At 38.2% G+C, this 15,345-nt stretch overlaps 1 protein-coding gene across 1 annotated transcript in view; it reads right to left on the bottom strand.

Annotated features, from left to right (window-relative positions):
• Positions 1–15,345, bottom strand: part of Brinp1 (BMP/retinoic acid inducible neural specific 1) — a 183,256-nt gene that overhangs the window by 128,508 nt on the left and 39,403 nt on the right. Inside the window, exon 2 of the mRNA XM_034504056.2 lies at positions 5,713–5,980. Coding sequence (XP_034359947.1) covers positions 5,713–5,930 — 218 coding nt within the window. The 5' untranslated portion in view covers positions 5,931–5,980. The remainder of the gene's footprint in view (positions 1–5,712; positions 5,981–15,345) is intronic.

The raw sequence follows: 15,345 nt of genomic DNA, 5'->3' as shown, positions 1-15,345 counted from the left end.
CATATTCAGAGACAGATGCTCACAGCTAACCACTGAATTGATCAAGGCGTTCCCAATGGAGGAGTTAGAGAGGAGCTGAAAGGGTTTGTGGCTCCATGAGGAAAGCAAAAGTACTAACCAAGCAGAGCTCCCAGGGTCTAAACCACCAGCCTGGCAGTACATAGGGAGGGACCCATGGCTCCAGCTGTATATGTAGGGGAGAATGGCCTTGTTGGGCATAGGTGGGAGAGGAGATCCTTGGTCTCATAAAGGCTGGATGCTGAGTGTGGGGGAATTCGAGGGTAGGGAGTTGAGAGTGGGGGTATAGGGGAGCACATACTCATAGAGGCAGGAGGATGGGGGATAGGATAGGGGGTTCCTGGGCAGGGGGCAGAAATGAAGTAAGGGGATAACATCTGAAATGTAAATAAAATATCCAATAAGAAAATAAATAAATAAATAAAAACTGACGTTTCTGTCACACCCATAAAAAGGAAAAAAAGAAAAAATTCACTTGGTTGAATTTATAGCAATTACCAATGATCTCTAAGTGTATAAACAGGTAACTGAAAATACAACACAAAAAACAAACAAACAAACAAAGGACACCAACCCTCCAAAAACCAAACCAAAACAATAACAACAAAAAGCATTAAAAAAATACTATACTACCCTAGCAATTCTGGAACAGAGGAAAAGTCTCCATTTTTCTCTATCATTTCCATAATATTCCTATACTCAACTTGTGTTTTTTTTCTTTTTTTCTTCCACCACCACTGTATCAGATATTTAATACATCACAGTTTTATAGATGAGAAATTTGAACCTCAGAAACTATAGATTGCCCATAGTCAAAGAAGGTCCTTCAACGTCAGGAAAGAAGGCGACAACTGAGAAACAGGGACAGACAGCAGACTACGTTTAGGACTCATGTTGTAGACTGTCAAAATTTGTTTTTTTGATCATAGCTTGGACACTCCCAAGCTGTGTGATAGGCTCAATTATCTCAATCAAAACATGGCACAGTGACAGAATTTCTCTCACAAGATAGCAGTGAGTAGTTAATAATGACCACATTTCGGCACTTAACAGTTTAACTATTTTATCATAATTTGTAGCTTCAATTTAAATTTTACCAAGTAGTTTCAATTTTTTTCTGGATTTGAAGAAAGTGACAGAGCAGAGACAACTGTCTGCTTCTTCAAAGGAGAAATTAAAGTTCACGAGGGGGTATTCCTACCCTTGCTGTAATGAGCTCTTGCTCACTCCCTTTCTCCTTCTCTATCACTTATGGTTATTCAAAACCTCAATGAAATAGTTGGTGTCAGATATGTACATTTCTCTTTACCATCTGCTTCTGGTCACCTTCAAGTTTGGAGCGACTAATACCAAAATATTTGACAGAGGCTTCAAATACACTACATCTTGAGTCCCCAAGCCCTAAACCCACCCTCTTCCTGCACAGGACCTTGCTATAATATTAAAAAGACAAAATTTCACAAGATATGCAATTTCTGAGATGGGAAAGGCCTTGGAGACTATGTCAGCTAACTTAACTGTTGGTCATATGGAGAAAGTGCCTTAACATTCTATTACTTCATGAATAGAGCAAGGGAGCTGAACAATATCACGGCTTTTTTTGTTTTGTTTTTTTGTTTTGTTTTGTTTTTTACTTAGCTAAAGTTTCTATAACTGTGCTTTAGCAAATTTGAGAGACAAGAACCTCTCAGCTTCCTGAACCTCTTAGCTCAGATCCCCAATCTCATCATGCATACTGTCTGCAGTGACAGAGTATGCCACATTTCAAACCACTGCATGCACACGTGTGATGGCCCTGCTTGTGCAACCACACAGAAGGGAGCGTCTTCAGGAATTTGCTCACACTACCACTGGGAGTGGTATCTCACAATGATGTTATGATTTGCAGACAGAATATGAGCAAAGATAAGAAAAAAAAGAGTTTTAACCTAAATAGATGAGCTTTTTCCTTTTTTTAGCTTCTAAGTCATCCTTAATAGTGGCCTGGACTCTGAGGAAGAGGAAAGTGACTGCGACTTAAGGTCTTATTTCAGTAAAGTTTTCTGGCATTGTATAATATAGAAGTCTTTTAGAATGACTCAGTTTTCTGGAAGCAGTATCAATTTTCACCATCCATGTTAATATACAACAATCAGGAGAGTCACATTGAAAAATGTTTTTGTGTTTCAGCAAAATGGCATGTAGAAAAGATAAGGATCAACTGACAACTGGCCCAGTGAGCATGAACAAGTTGGGGCTTCCTCTAATCTACAACTGGATGAGCATATTTCTCTGTGTATCCATTTGCATATATTTTCCTGCATAGATTGCACCAAGAGTGAAATCAATGAACATAGAATGACCTTCAAGGTATAAAAATACCAGATTTTTCTTCTTTGTAGCACTTAATGGAAGTGTCTGGACACACATGGTTAATTAATGTCACTCTCTCCTCTGAAAAAATGACAGTGTTTATTTTGCTCGTTATTGTATCATCTGCCCTAAACACTGGCATGTGTATATCAGTTGTTTAATAGCTATTTTAGGATTAAATAAAGGAAAGGCAGAATAACTAGATGACGAAGGGCTTGGCTTCTGGGTGGAAGTCCTTCATTTAATCAACCATGTAACCTTAGTTAAATTTCACATTTAATTTTAGAATCTTAGACGAACTCCCCTCCCCATTTCTTAAAGAAGTCCATTTCTTCCTACTGGGTTGCTTCATTCAGCCTTGATATTAGGGTTTGTGCCTAGTATTATTGTTATTTCTTTTGTGTGTTCGGTTGATATCCCTGGGAGGCCTACTCTTTTCCGAAAGGAAATGAAGGTGGAGTGGATCTCAAAGGGAGGGGGTAGTGGGAGGAGTAGAGGGAGTAGAAACTGCCATTATGATATAATATAGAAGAGAAGAATAAATTGAAAACAACTTTTAAACATTTTAGAAATTAGCTCACTGAATTACTTAAATATTTGTTTCAAAAGTAGATAGTATTCCAACATAGATCCCATATGAAAACCAAATATTAATACAGATGAAAGCTTACTCTTTATGGAAGGACAAGGCAGGATTTCCTGCCTGGTCAGACTTTTTGGCCTTCTCTTCATACTACAATAGTTTCCATGGCTACTTAAATCAGTCATCAGCAATTCCTATAAGCATAGATTGAAGATCACTAATCTAAACCAACCTTAACATTTGATAAATAAGAAAAATGAAATAGGGAGCTAAAGACAGGATCCCCTAACATTGTATAAGACACAAATAATTGGAAATGGGACCCAGCTGCCCTTAACTCTACCACATTTATTAGTGTGGCTATGGACTAATAATCACGGTTGGTTTCAAGCCCATTTTCCAACTTTTCTTGGCTATAAAACTTTGTGCAATTGACTCATAAATCGATCTTTTAAATGGAAAAAAAAGAAATTGCTAAAAAACTCCAACTTTAAATGTCCTTGGGATTCTCAAATGAAAGACAAAATTATACACAAAACAAAGATGTTTTTATTTGATAAAAAACCAGATAAAGTTAGGTATCTGAGTCTAAAAGCCTTATTCCATGGCTCATCTTCAACACTTCAAATCTTCAAATTATCCTGAATCAATCAAGCATTTCAAAGATTGGCACATCTTCTCCAGCAGCCAACACATAACCATAATCCTTGGCTTAGGCATAATAACAAACAGCAATAGCTGTATTTTGTTAGCAATCGTTTTAAGGATCCAATTTTGAAATGAAGCAGTTAACTACTGTTCTCAGGTGATTTAAGAATAGTTCTCCCAAGAGGAAGCATTTTGAATCAATCATTGCATTAGAATTCTGGTATTTTCTTTTAAGAGTAGAAATGTCAACATGTTTTTCATATTTGTACTCTCCTTATTTTATCCACTTGATTTTCATTTTTTCTTTGTTATACTTTAGTAATGCGCAGAGGCACCTTTTGTCACCAGGTCAGTGACAGTTCTATATTCTCCAGGAACCGCAGACAGCTCACCCATGAACTCTTGAATAGGCAGAACTGTTATAAGACCTCAAGACATTAGTAGGACAATTTTCCCATAATAAACATATTCTGCTGGTTGAAAATTCACAAATCACTCATCTCTAGTATACAAGACCAATAAATGGTTTGGCTACTTTCCATATCCACTACTTGCAAGGCCTAAGGTCTAAATTCAGAATAATGTTCTCCTTCTACCATGACTTCTTGCTTTCTACTTCTAATTGTCTCAGAAATGTTAGAATTTGCCCTTTCTTTCTAGGCATTAAGACAAAAGTTGCAGAGTGGTTTCTGTATGTCTTTAACTTAAATATGTCACTCATCATATGTTTATGATATCAATCATATAACAAATGTAAACATGAACCTCAATGACATTAATGGATGTTACTTGTGTGTGTATGTAGGGGCACAAACACATGTGACTAGATAACACTAAAAGATATTACAGTTGGTTATATAATTCCAGTTAGTTATATATTCTAATTAATAAAGAAAAAGAAGCTTATGATTAATGAGGCATAAATCTAGCATTTTGGAGATATGCTAAGGATATTATAGTTAAATAAAACACAGAAATTTAGAAACATACATGAAGAAAGTACTTCCAGTGGTTGAGGACAGAAAACAATAATTCAAAGTCTGGCACATTTAATCTCGAGTGTTTTGAATTAAAGTGAATTAAAATCTATGTCCTGAATCTTTCTCCACGTATATCACCAAGTAGAATTTTCCCTGAAGTTATCTTACATGTCTACAGATATATTCTCCCCAATGTAGACCAACTGGTATGAATCTTCTTCTCAAGAAATCTCATCACCATATAAGACTAGCTTACAGGACAAGACACACTAGCCCAGAGAGATTCTGTCACAATTGATTGTCTATTGTTCTAGTTGGTCACTCTGAGAAACAATTTCTGTCATCTGGTATAATTTGTCTGCACCACACAATTTCCCACTCATTTTTTCTTCTGACTGTTATCTGTAACTCTGGATGTTGCACAAACAAGTTATCTGTCCCTTCCCCAAATTTTCTATTTTGCATGACTATCAGGTATATGCACATAATTCAAGTAATTTTCTCTTATTAATATGTCTACTATGCATGTATAAGGTGGACTCCTTTACTGAAACCACAGAAGATTCCTCCTTTACAGAAGTTGATCTCTTTTGGTTGGTTAATTACAGTAAGTAAGTAACCAGTTAAAACTTGCTTAAGAAAAAGTTCTTCACTGAATGTCTCTACATCCTCCCAAATTCATAAATATATTGGGGTAGAAAACTAGATTGATTAATAGTACTTGCAAAAATGATGATTACCATGACCATGAATACAGGTAAACTAGAGTGTAAATACAAGTTTTACACTTTGAAATTCTTTCTTTTAAAACCATTTTAAACCTAGTTTAGACTCAGTTACCTAAGTAACTGAGTGAAGCAGAAAAAAACAACCAAAATCTCCACCAGATGAAAAAAAAAGATTTAAACTTAAACACTAAAACACATTTTCTCTTTCTAATATACTACATACTCAATACTCACTGGTTATTTGAACTTGCTATATTAATATTTTATGAAATGTTGAATAAATTAGATATATAACAAAATCGCAGTTTTTTTGATCTAGAAGCTTCAAAATATAACCAGGTCAGTCTCCCTCCCCAAAGCACAACAGGAATGAAGGCACAGGGTCTCTTAGACTAAATCGTACCTGTATATTTTATATCTGGTTGTAAATCCTTGTCGGTGTCTTTCCACAAAGGATAGGTAGCTCCTGGAGTGGTGGAAAGGCCCCCTGTCTGAAATAAGCCAATCAAATTCCTTGGAGACATGTTGGTCTGTCCCAGCTGGCTCCTGGTGGGAGGGCTGCACTGAGATACGGCCCCATACAAACAGGAAGTAGAGGAGCTCAACAAACCTCCAGTTCATGCTTTTCTGCCGGCCTTTTTCCTCTCATTCTTGCTCCATTCTGTGGAGTCCTGTAGAAAACAGAATCAAGGAGAAAGGAAAGAGGAAAAGGTGGGGGGAGAGAAAGACAGCAAAAAGAAAAAAAAAAAAAAAACAAGGTTAACATGTTTTCATCAGAAGAGTGCTTTAATTTTTATAAAATCATTACTGCTTTGTCAAAAGCAAAGAATTATGTTGATTGGGGCACATGGTCTTGCATTGGTTTTCTGTTTATGTACAATGCCAAGGCATACACATATCTATGGAGTATAGGATCCTCACATGTATACTAAGAACATGCCTAAGGAACTCTACTTCAATAATTGGTACATTACTGATGTCCAGGTACATGTGTTTTAGAAGTGAATGAAATAAATTAATGCAGAAACAGAATCTAAAACATCTAGGTAGTGTTGTGGGACAGAACTCAGTGTTTGTCCCATGGTATGGCGTAACCAGAAACCTCCCTCTTATTACTGATACTTGTTGAACAAGAGTATCTTTATCTTCTTTGATGCCATAGGCAGAAACTCACTGAATACTTGTTCTGTTTTGGTCTGATCAGTTAGGTGCACAAAGTCTTTGGATATTCTAGCATTTGCCCATTCAGGTTAAATTCCTTAAGGATTAAAAATGCTTACAACAGCATAGAGTCAAAATTCTATAAAGTTTAATATAATATTTCTGGACCCTCAAGGAAGCTTTCAGACAGAATATTCATTGGCCGGTACTTCTATGCGTCAGGATATCCTAAAACTGAAGGTCAAGGGCATGGGAGGTAGGCAGGTTCTGACAACCCTTTAGTTAGTCAGTATGGCAGCACAGTAGCACTATGTTGGACAAAATTTTGAGTTCAAGAAAGACCTTAAGTGGGCAGAAGTTTTTCTGAAGGAAGTAGAAGAAAATCATAGGAATCACCCAGTTTTCAAAAAACTTAAAAGTTTAACTTTATCATTTCACTGATAGTCAATATTCTAGCCTAACAAACCACAGTTTGCCCCACCTTTTTTTCCTTAATAAGCTTGCTATATTCCACACTGTAAATGTGATACATATGTAAGTTGCATCATCCATAATTGTTTCAGGCAAGTTACTTAGTTTGACGGCTTTTCCTCATCTATAAAATACCATTAATGAAAATATAAGCACCAACATTAACATGATAACTGAATCACACAATTAGGACACAATATTCCCTCCAACCCCCAGCAGAGAAAAAATCCTCTCTGCATGGCATAAATGATAAGGAGAATTATCATGATCATGGTGATACTAATGTTGTCAGGTCTTGAGCTGCAGCTAAGTGGTAAAGTACTTAACAAAACCAAATACTTGATGTTGTCAAATTAGTACTCATCCAGGATATATATTTAAAAAAAAAAAAAAAAAAAAAAAAAAAAAAAAAAAATTTTTTCTATTTTTGAAAGAAGCCCCAATTAACCTTGGAAGTCACCTGAGGTCACATCATTTATCTTTATTATCTTTCTCTATTACTTTAAAAAGCTATTGCTCTGTTCTGTCTGCCCAACTCTATTTGCTCACTTTCTAAAGCTCTATGTCAGATCCAATTGACTTGCATTATACTTCTTTGTTTTATGTCTGCCTTGTTTACTGGGCTGTGAGCCTTTAGCTGGCAAGAAGCTTTAGAAAGCAGTTTCTTATCTGTGCTAGCATGTGATTTTCAACAGTCCCCGCCCCTCTCCAGACCTCAGATTTTTATGGATATGAGGAGCTCACAGACACTTTGTGAAGTGTAAAACCTACACACATGATTAACTATACCTTATTTGGCTATTCTCCCAGGTGAATATGGGAGGCCAGTAACACTAGGAAAGAAGAAATCAAAGAGCGAGGGATGTAGGTTTCTGCACAATTGAGTGTTTCCCTCGATTGCTCAATTGCACCATTTTATCATGAGGTGCCACAAAAATCTGCCTGTCATTGCAAGCCCCAGCTGTCAGGGCAAAGAAAGGAGGCATATGCACTGAGTGGGAGCTGGAAAATGCCGCAGCCTGAAGTTTTGTTCAGAGCTGAAAACAAAGCTCTGCATGTTGAGTACAGAACTGTATCAGCTACAGCTGCCAGGACTGTCTGCCAGAGCCCACCCGAGTGGCAAGCAGGGGGTGGGAGCAATTGTTCCGAGATCCATGGAGTGAACTGCAGCATGCTGGAATCACACTGTGCTACCCGTGCCGACTTCTGCAGAGCTTCTGCTGTGAGTGGGTGCGAATGGGAGCCTGTGAGAAAATGCTTAGCTGTTACTGTGAGGAAACAGGATACAGAATATTGCAGCTTGCAAAAGGTTATATATCTAACACTGGCATGCTGTGTTTGTCTCTCTGTGTATGTGTGTCGGGGGTAAGGTTTCTGCCTGTAATCCTAGGACTAACTAAAATTTGATAGGTATAACCCATTGCTTCACAAGTGGCTGTCATTATCCCCCTAGAGACATCTTTGATTGTCACAACTAAAGGCATGCTTTTGATATCTGATGGATAGAGGCCAGAGTTGCTACTAAACAACTCAGCATGTTCTGAATAGCCCCTTACAGTGACAGTGATGCTAGAGATACCAATGGTTTCAAAATGAAGTTTTTATTCAATTACTTTTACCATGACACCAGCAATATACTGTGATTCTTATTCTTTTGGATTGTGGTAAGTTGTTCTACCTTCTGTCACTGTCTTGGTGGGGTAGTGCATCTACATGCCTCTATTTGAACTTCCTGGTTTTGAATAGTTATGATAATCTACATTACAGAAAGTTTGGAGGTCAGAATGTTGATTCAGAAAATGACAATAGAGCTGGGAAGACAGGTCAGTGGTTAAGGGCTTAACTAGTATGCAGAAAACCTTGGGTTGAATCCCCTGTACTAAAACAAAACAAAACAAAACAACAACAACAACAACAACAAAAAAGAGTTGAGGCTGCACAAGCATCTACCAATGAGTCACATTCCTGGCCATATGCAAGTATCAGAATCTGAATTCAGGTTTCCAGCAGTTTTATAATAAAAAAAAAAAAAAATAAGAAAATAAAGCAAGCAAAACCTGGTGTAGTCCTATGTGCCTATAAGCTCAGTTCAGCTTTGGGAGGGAGAAACAGGAAGATACTGAGAGCCTGAGTTATCCAGCCTAGGTAACCGGTAAACTTCCAACCTCATTGAGAGACCCTATCAGAAAGTCCAGTATGGAGATAGAGAAAGACACCCAGCTCCACATGCACTAGAAGATGTGTCCACTCATACTTTTGCACACATATTTATATGCCACAAACACACACAAACACACATACACACACAAATAAATATATGCACATGTACATACATGCATACATTCATACATATTGACAATACACTAAAAGTAAATATGAAAGTTTCAAAGAAACTTATGGAAAGTTCCAGATAACATAAGGTTAGATGACTGAGATTTATTATCCATGCTATGTACTTGGCTTTCAATTTCCCTGTTAGAATCCAGCCTAGGTTAGATATTAATACAAGTAACTTCCAGAAGGTAGGCCCATTCCACCACTTAGGTGACAAATATTAATAAATTATCCAAGCTCACAACTTCTAAGTGTTAGGCTCAAGTGTCTGTCCTTTGTATCTTTCAATATAAAACCTGTACAATTTCTACTGTATTCATTACCTCCAACTCCCGGTGAAATTAACTTGTGTGTTTGGTAGATTCAGACTCCAACAGAGCACACACATACATAGGTGTTTCTAATATAACATATATTTCACAAACACTACCACAAGTGAAAAAGTTTAGTGGAAGAAATGAGGCCAGAAAAAGTGTTTATAACAAATTATTCTAGAGGATATGATTTTATAATAAGCTGAAGAGGGAAATAAATAAATGAGTCATAACTGGGTGGTGGTAGTGAGGGAAACAAAGGGATCAAAGCCAAGAATGATAGCATAGGCCTAGACTCCCGGCTATGAAAGGGCCTGTGACAGGAGGATCTCAATTTCAGGCTACCCTGGGTGGTAGAGAGTCACTCAAGAGAAGGACTGAAGTTTGCTAATACCTTGTCTTAAAAAGTACAGAGAGGGCTAAAGCTACAGCTCAGTGGCAGGGTCTTATTTAGCATGGAGGCAGCCATAGGCTCAATATTTAGTACTAGACTAAAGCAATGGAATATAGAAACAATCAAGTCAGTTAGAAAGGATTGTAAAGGAAGATGCTTTCTGTACACAGGATGCCCAGGAAAATCATCTCTGATAAAGGAATTGTGAAGAAAATGGCAGTGGAAGAAAGAGCAAAAAAAAGAAAGAAAGAAAGAAAGAAAAAAAGAAAAAGAAAGAAAGAAAGAAAGACAGACAGACAGACAGACAGACAGACAAAGAAAAGAAAGAAAAAGAAAGAAAAAGAAAGAGAGAAATGAGCTTCTGGTTTGGTCTGACAGAGGCCAGCTTGCATCTTAGTGTAGTTTATTTGCTACGTAAGTCATTTTGAGAACTGCAATAGGCATTAAGTGAGCACTAACTACATGACAGGAACTTTAGTATTTGCTATTTGATCTTTTGTCACAAGTGTGTGGAAGGAGGGATTAGGAACACACAATTTTATTTATGGAGCAAAGGGGAAATAGAAGATAGGAATGTGTATATAATTGAACCAATACTGACAAACTGGCAAATATCACCACCAGAAAGAAAGACTGGGCTAGAGCAGGTCACGTGTGGCTGTCCAGCAGTACATACACTAGTCTCACTGAAGATGTGCTGCATACGTGAGATAGACATGTACAGAAGTTTAAGGACTTGTAAAATTGAGGCAGTGTAAAATATTATGCCTCACTGGAGACTGGTAATGGTGACAAGCCAAAATATTATGTTGCAGGTAGTAGACTCAAGGGAAAGTATGAGAATGAATTCCACTCATTTTTTTTTTTTTGCACTAACTTAATTTTATTTTGGCTAAAATCTTTAAAATTATACATGTGCCCTGCACTCTGTCCTTCTTGCACAGTGTGGGACTACAATGAGCCCTTGTGCTCGGTGTCCTTGCATCAGAAGGTAGCACATCCTGTCTCCACTACCTCATAGTAGAGTCAAGCCACTTTCCACAAGCATCCTTCTTTTAAAATCAACAAATGATACTCTCCAAGTAGAAAGCCTTATGTTCCAGGACCACAGCTGCTGAGCCAAGGGCCTTTGAGATAGCCCTCAGCATCTTCCACAATGAATTTGAGAATAGTTTATCTTCTGTAACATTTACAACAGGAATTCCTACCACTGGGGTTTACAGCCCAACACTTCTGGACTAGTTGTAGGCCAAGTGCTGCCATTGATCCTCATGACCTTCAAGGAGTCACATGCATCCACTGCAGTGTGATACACTAGTTGATCCAGAGAGCTGACACTGAAGCATAAACATGATTTGATTCCCACAGTTGCATTGGGTGGTATCATGAAATGAATCAAGTTTAGCACCTACACATCCTGTTTTCTGATTTTTGAATCCCAAATTATTTACATCAAAGCCGCACACAGAAAAGTATAACAACATGCTTCAGCAGCCACTACCAACTTCATCCTCTAGAATCTGTACATAAATTGCTTGCCCAATACTCACATTCTGGACCAGAAAGCAAAAAAGAAGGTCTTAACTGCTGCCTCATAATTCCCTGATGATCTGGACTAATAATTACAAGTGTAGGCTGTACTCAGCCCCTTCTGGCTCCACATGAACCATTCTGGTGGTCTCATCAAGCCTTTTATTTCCAAACGTAGGTCTTCAGCCAAATTATCTCACTGACATGCAGACCTGCAAAGCTGAACACTTGACTATGTTAATTAACTCCCTGGAGTCTTGGTTCCCTGAAACTTTCAGGGTAAAGATAGGAATTAAATAGTATGCTTTAAATGTAGCTATCCCAGCTTTGGTATCAGCTGAATCATACAACCATAGAGGTCTGTGACCACTACATCGTACTTTCCAAACAAGCATCCAAAAATACACTTAGAGAAATTCTTAACCTCTCACCCACATAAAACATCTTTAAGACTAGGAGTTAGATTTGAGTGGAAACTGACAGTGCAGAGCCTTCCCACCCACTCCCTAAATTCCTCAGGGGTTGAAGAGGGGATAGAACTCCTCCACCTCCTGCTTCGACAAGAACACTCAAACAGCATGCTAAATGTGCCCTACAGCTTAGGGAAACATGGTAGAGTGCTGCCTAACTCATGCCAGAGAATTCTAAAAAAAGAATGCTAAAGAGAGGTGTTGAAAGAAGCAGGCTGAAACCTAGCAGGAGAGCAAGGAAATCACTGCCTAAGGCATGGTAAAAGGAATGTGCAGTCTCCTCCTTCCTTCCATGGGTGAGAGATGGGCCACATAAGAGAAAAAGTCAGGTGAGGTTACTTAGCATACCACCTCAGAGGAGGAATGGATCTCAGCAAAAGGAAACTAGAAGAGCCATGCCATTTACCCAGAGTCTGAAGAATAAGGTACAACAATGGAGCTGAGAAGAAATAGATTTTCCCACATCAAAAGAATTGGTAGGCAGAGAAACCAATAGTAGCAAAGAAACACACATACTTCAATACATTGCTAAGGATAGGTTCACACTCCAGGACACGGTGACATATCTCTGCAATTGCAGGACTTAAGGAGAAGGGAGAAGAATTTCAAGTACCAAGCTAGCCTGCACCATAGCATCGACATGTGCCAAGGACATAGAATACCAAAGCCATGCTATCAAAAAGAGCTAGCCATGAGACTAGTTTCCCCTCTTTCTTATTTCTCCATTCTTGACCAAACTCCATGCCCCAAGGAAATCAAGGGGTTAGATAGCAAGTTTAATGAGGAAGAGACTGCACTGTGATACTTCAAGGAAGAGAAGATTCTGGACAGTGAAATTTCTACTTGGAATATAATAATTTATCTGTGGTATAATTCTTTATTATAATGAGACAGAAACCAGCCAAGGAGGGCCAGGAACCTAAGCAGGGTTCCAAGATTGTCCTGGTTTCAGACTTCTGTCTTAGAACCTAATGTGCACACCTAAAGGCTTCTGTACTATAATGAGTACTCAAAGGCTGTACCCCTGTATATGGCTAGGACTGAGAGGAGGCACCTGTATACAATGTTAGCAATCCTCTAGGCTCTGCCCAACAGTTACCTAGCCAGGGATATAAGACCACTCCTCCCCACTATCTACAGACTTCTTTCCATCTATTCTCTCTCTCCCTCTCACTTTTCCCCTACATGTTCCCCTTCCTGGTCTTCTCTCTTCTCTCTTTCTGTCCTTCTCTGCCTGCTCATTTCCTTGCTTGCATCCTCTTCTCCAGGTCTCAAATAAACTCCATTTTATATGAAACCCATCCTAAGGCTGATTTCTCAGCGGGACACCTCAGCATGGGCCCCCTGAGATGCTCCCTCCTGCCACATCAACCAGCATTAAATTTAAAAATAAAATATACCTGGTTCAGACGCCTGCACTTAGCAGCTTGCCCTCCTGCCCACCATTCCTCACCACCAATTTCTGCCAAAAGTCCTTTATAAAGAACCCAAGATTGAAAGCTGGGTGATGTCCTGCTCCCTAGGATCTATTCTGTTGTTTAAGGGCTCTGAGGATTCTCCCTTTCTTTTAAATTCCCCATATTAAGATAATTCTTTCTAAAACACACCATCCCTTATCCTGGAATTTCAATCTTTCTTTGAATGTGTTTAATGACCCATACATGACACTATATGCAAGTAGATATCAGAGAACCACAGGCTGGAGTCAGTTCTCTCCATCCATATGGGGATCTAAAGAACAGACTCTGGTTAGCAGGCATGGAAGCATGTACCCTTACTCTCTGATCCATCTAACCAGTCCAAGAACTGATTTTACTGTAACCTTAAAGTGTACAATTCTGTCTGAACTTTTATCAAACTATCAGGAGATATCTTATCTCAAAACAGATATAAATAGTGGGAGTCAATCATCACAAATTTGTTTTTGTTTTCCTGTCATACTCCATGTATCCTATTTAAGCAAAGTAAAGGTTTCACATAAAACACAACTCAGAGCCCACTTTAGTAAAAAAGCCTAATTAAATCCAATTACAATTTGCTAATCAGAATATGCAAGGCAAGACATTCTGTTACATGTGTTTATAACTTGTTTCCAAGATTCACCTCAAATATCAAATAAACACAAGCCATCAAGGGCAAAGGCATGCAGAACATAATCCTAACAGCACGTTGAGCCTGGGTTCCTTTTGCTTTTAAGGGACATTACGATGCCTGGGTCTTTATCTCTACTGAGTGATACATAGTAGATGGTTATATTATCTGATGGTCACTAAAGCAATAGGCATGGGGCTTAAAAATAAGCTTCCTCCTCCAACGCAACAGCTACAGTGGATTGGCAATAACTAAAGCAATTTGAAGCAATGAGAGGGAGAAAACAACAGAGGACCAGAGAGGGCCAACCACATGCACACAGTTCTTCAAAATAAGACCATCCAAGCACCTTTGCCAATAGACAGTCAGAACCACTCATGATATTCAGGCAAACAAAATAAAGTGCAGACTTATATTCACATAATCAATGTGACTGCCACCTATGTAGCTGTAGAACACTAACAAGCTGACAATTGAGATAATGAGGGCAATATATGTATAAAGTTTATATACTTAGTGATATGCTCACCTATTTAGTTGTGAGCCTTAGCTTTTAATGGCTGAGCCTCAAGGCTGTTTTTTTCAATGAATGTTGTGTTTATTATGAATAAGGCTTAGAAACCAATGTGATGGGTATTACTTACTATAATTTGTATACTTTGTATTGTAGCTGCTAAGCACATTATCAACTTTTCTAGAAATCTCACAGATTTCTCAAAAGTTAAAATATTCTAAACTAAACCTTCCTACTCTATCATACATGACCTTCTGTTTATATTCTCTGCCTCAATGGTACAGATCATCTCCTAATCTATGCCTTTGAGTGGTTTGGGACTTTTAATTTTCAACTACCCTTCCTACAATCCATCAACATTCATTTTTCATATTCATCTGATTCATTTGTCAGTAAAAAAGACTCCTCTTATTATCTAAGTAAGCTCGGACAGATCTGATGGCACTTTCCCTCAGAAACATGACTTCTCCAAGTTCATCTATCATTTTGGAATATGTCTATCATATTCAATCATGAACCTTTATCTTTCTAGTGTATGCACTGGGTGCCAATGGGATGTACCCATCTAAATACAGCTAAGCAATGGCATCCCTAATGGAACGGACTGAACCATTCATTTGTTGATTCTCTTCCCTCTTAGTTTTGCATTCAATAGTTCTGTCTCCATGCCATTCAGTTCTCACCTCAGTGGTATGAATGAAACATTAAAATCTGCATAGTTCCATTTTTGCTCATGTTGTTACATCTTCTTGCTCTA

This window comes from Arvicanthis niloticus, chromosome 5 (genome assembly GCF_011762505.2).
Source record: "Arvicanthis niloticus isolate mArvNil1 chromosome 5, mArvNil1.pat.X, whole genome shotgun sequence".
Lineage (NCBI taxonomy): Eukaryota > Metazoa > Chordata > Mammalia > Rodentia > Muridae > Arvicanthis > Arvicanthis niloticus.
The sequence above is the reverse complement of the archived record's forward strand: the minus strand, read 5'-3'. Positions and strand labels throughout refer to the sequence as shown.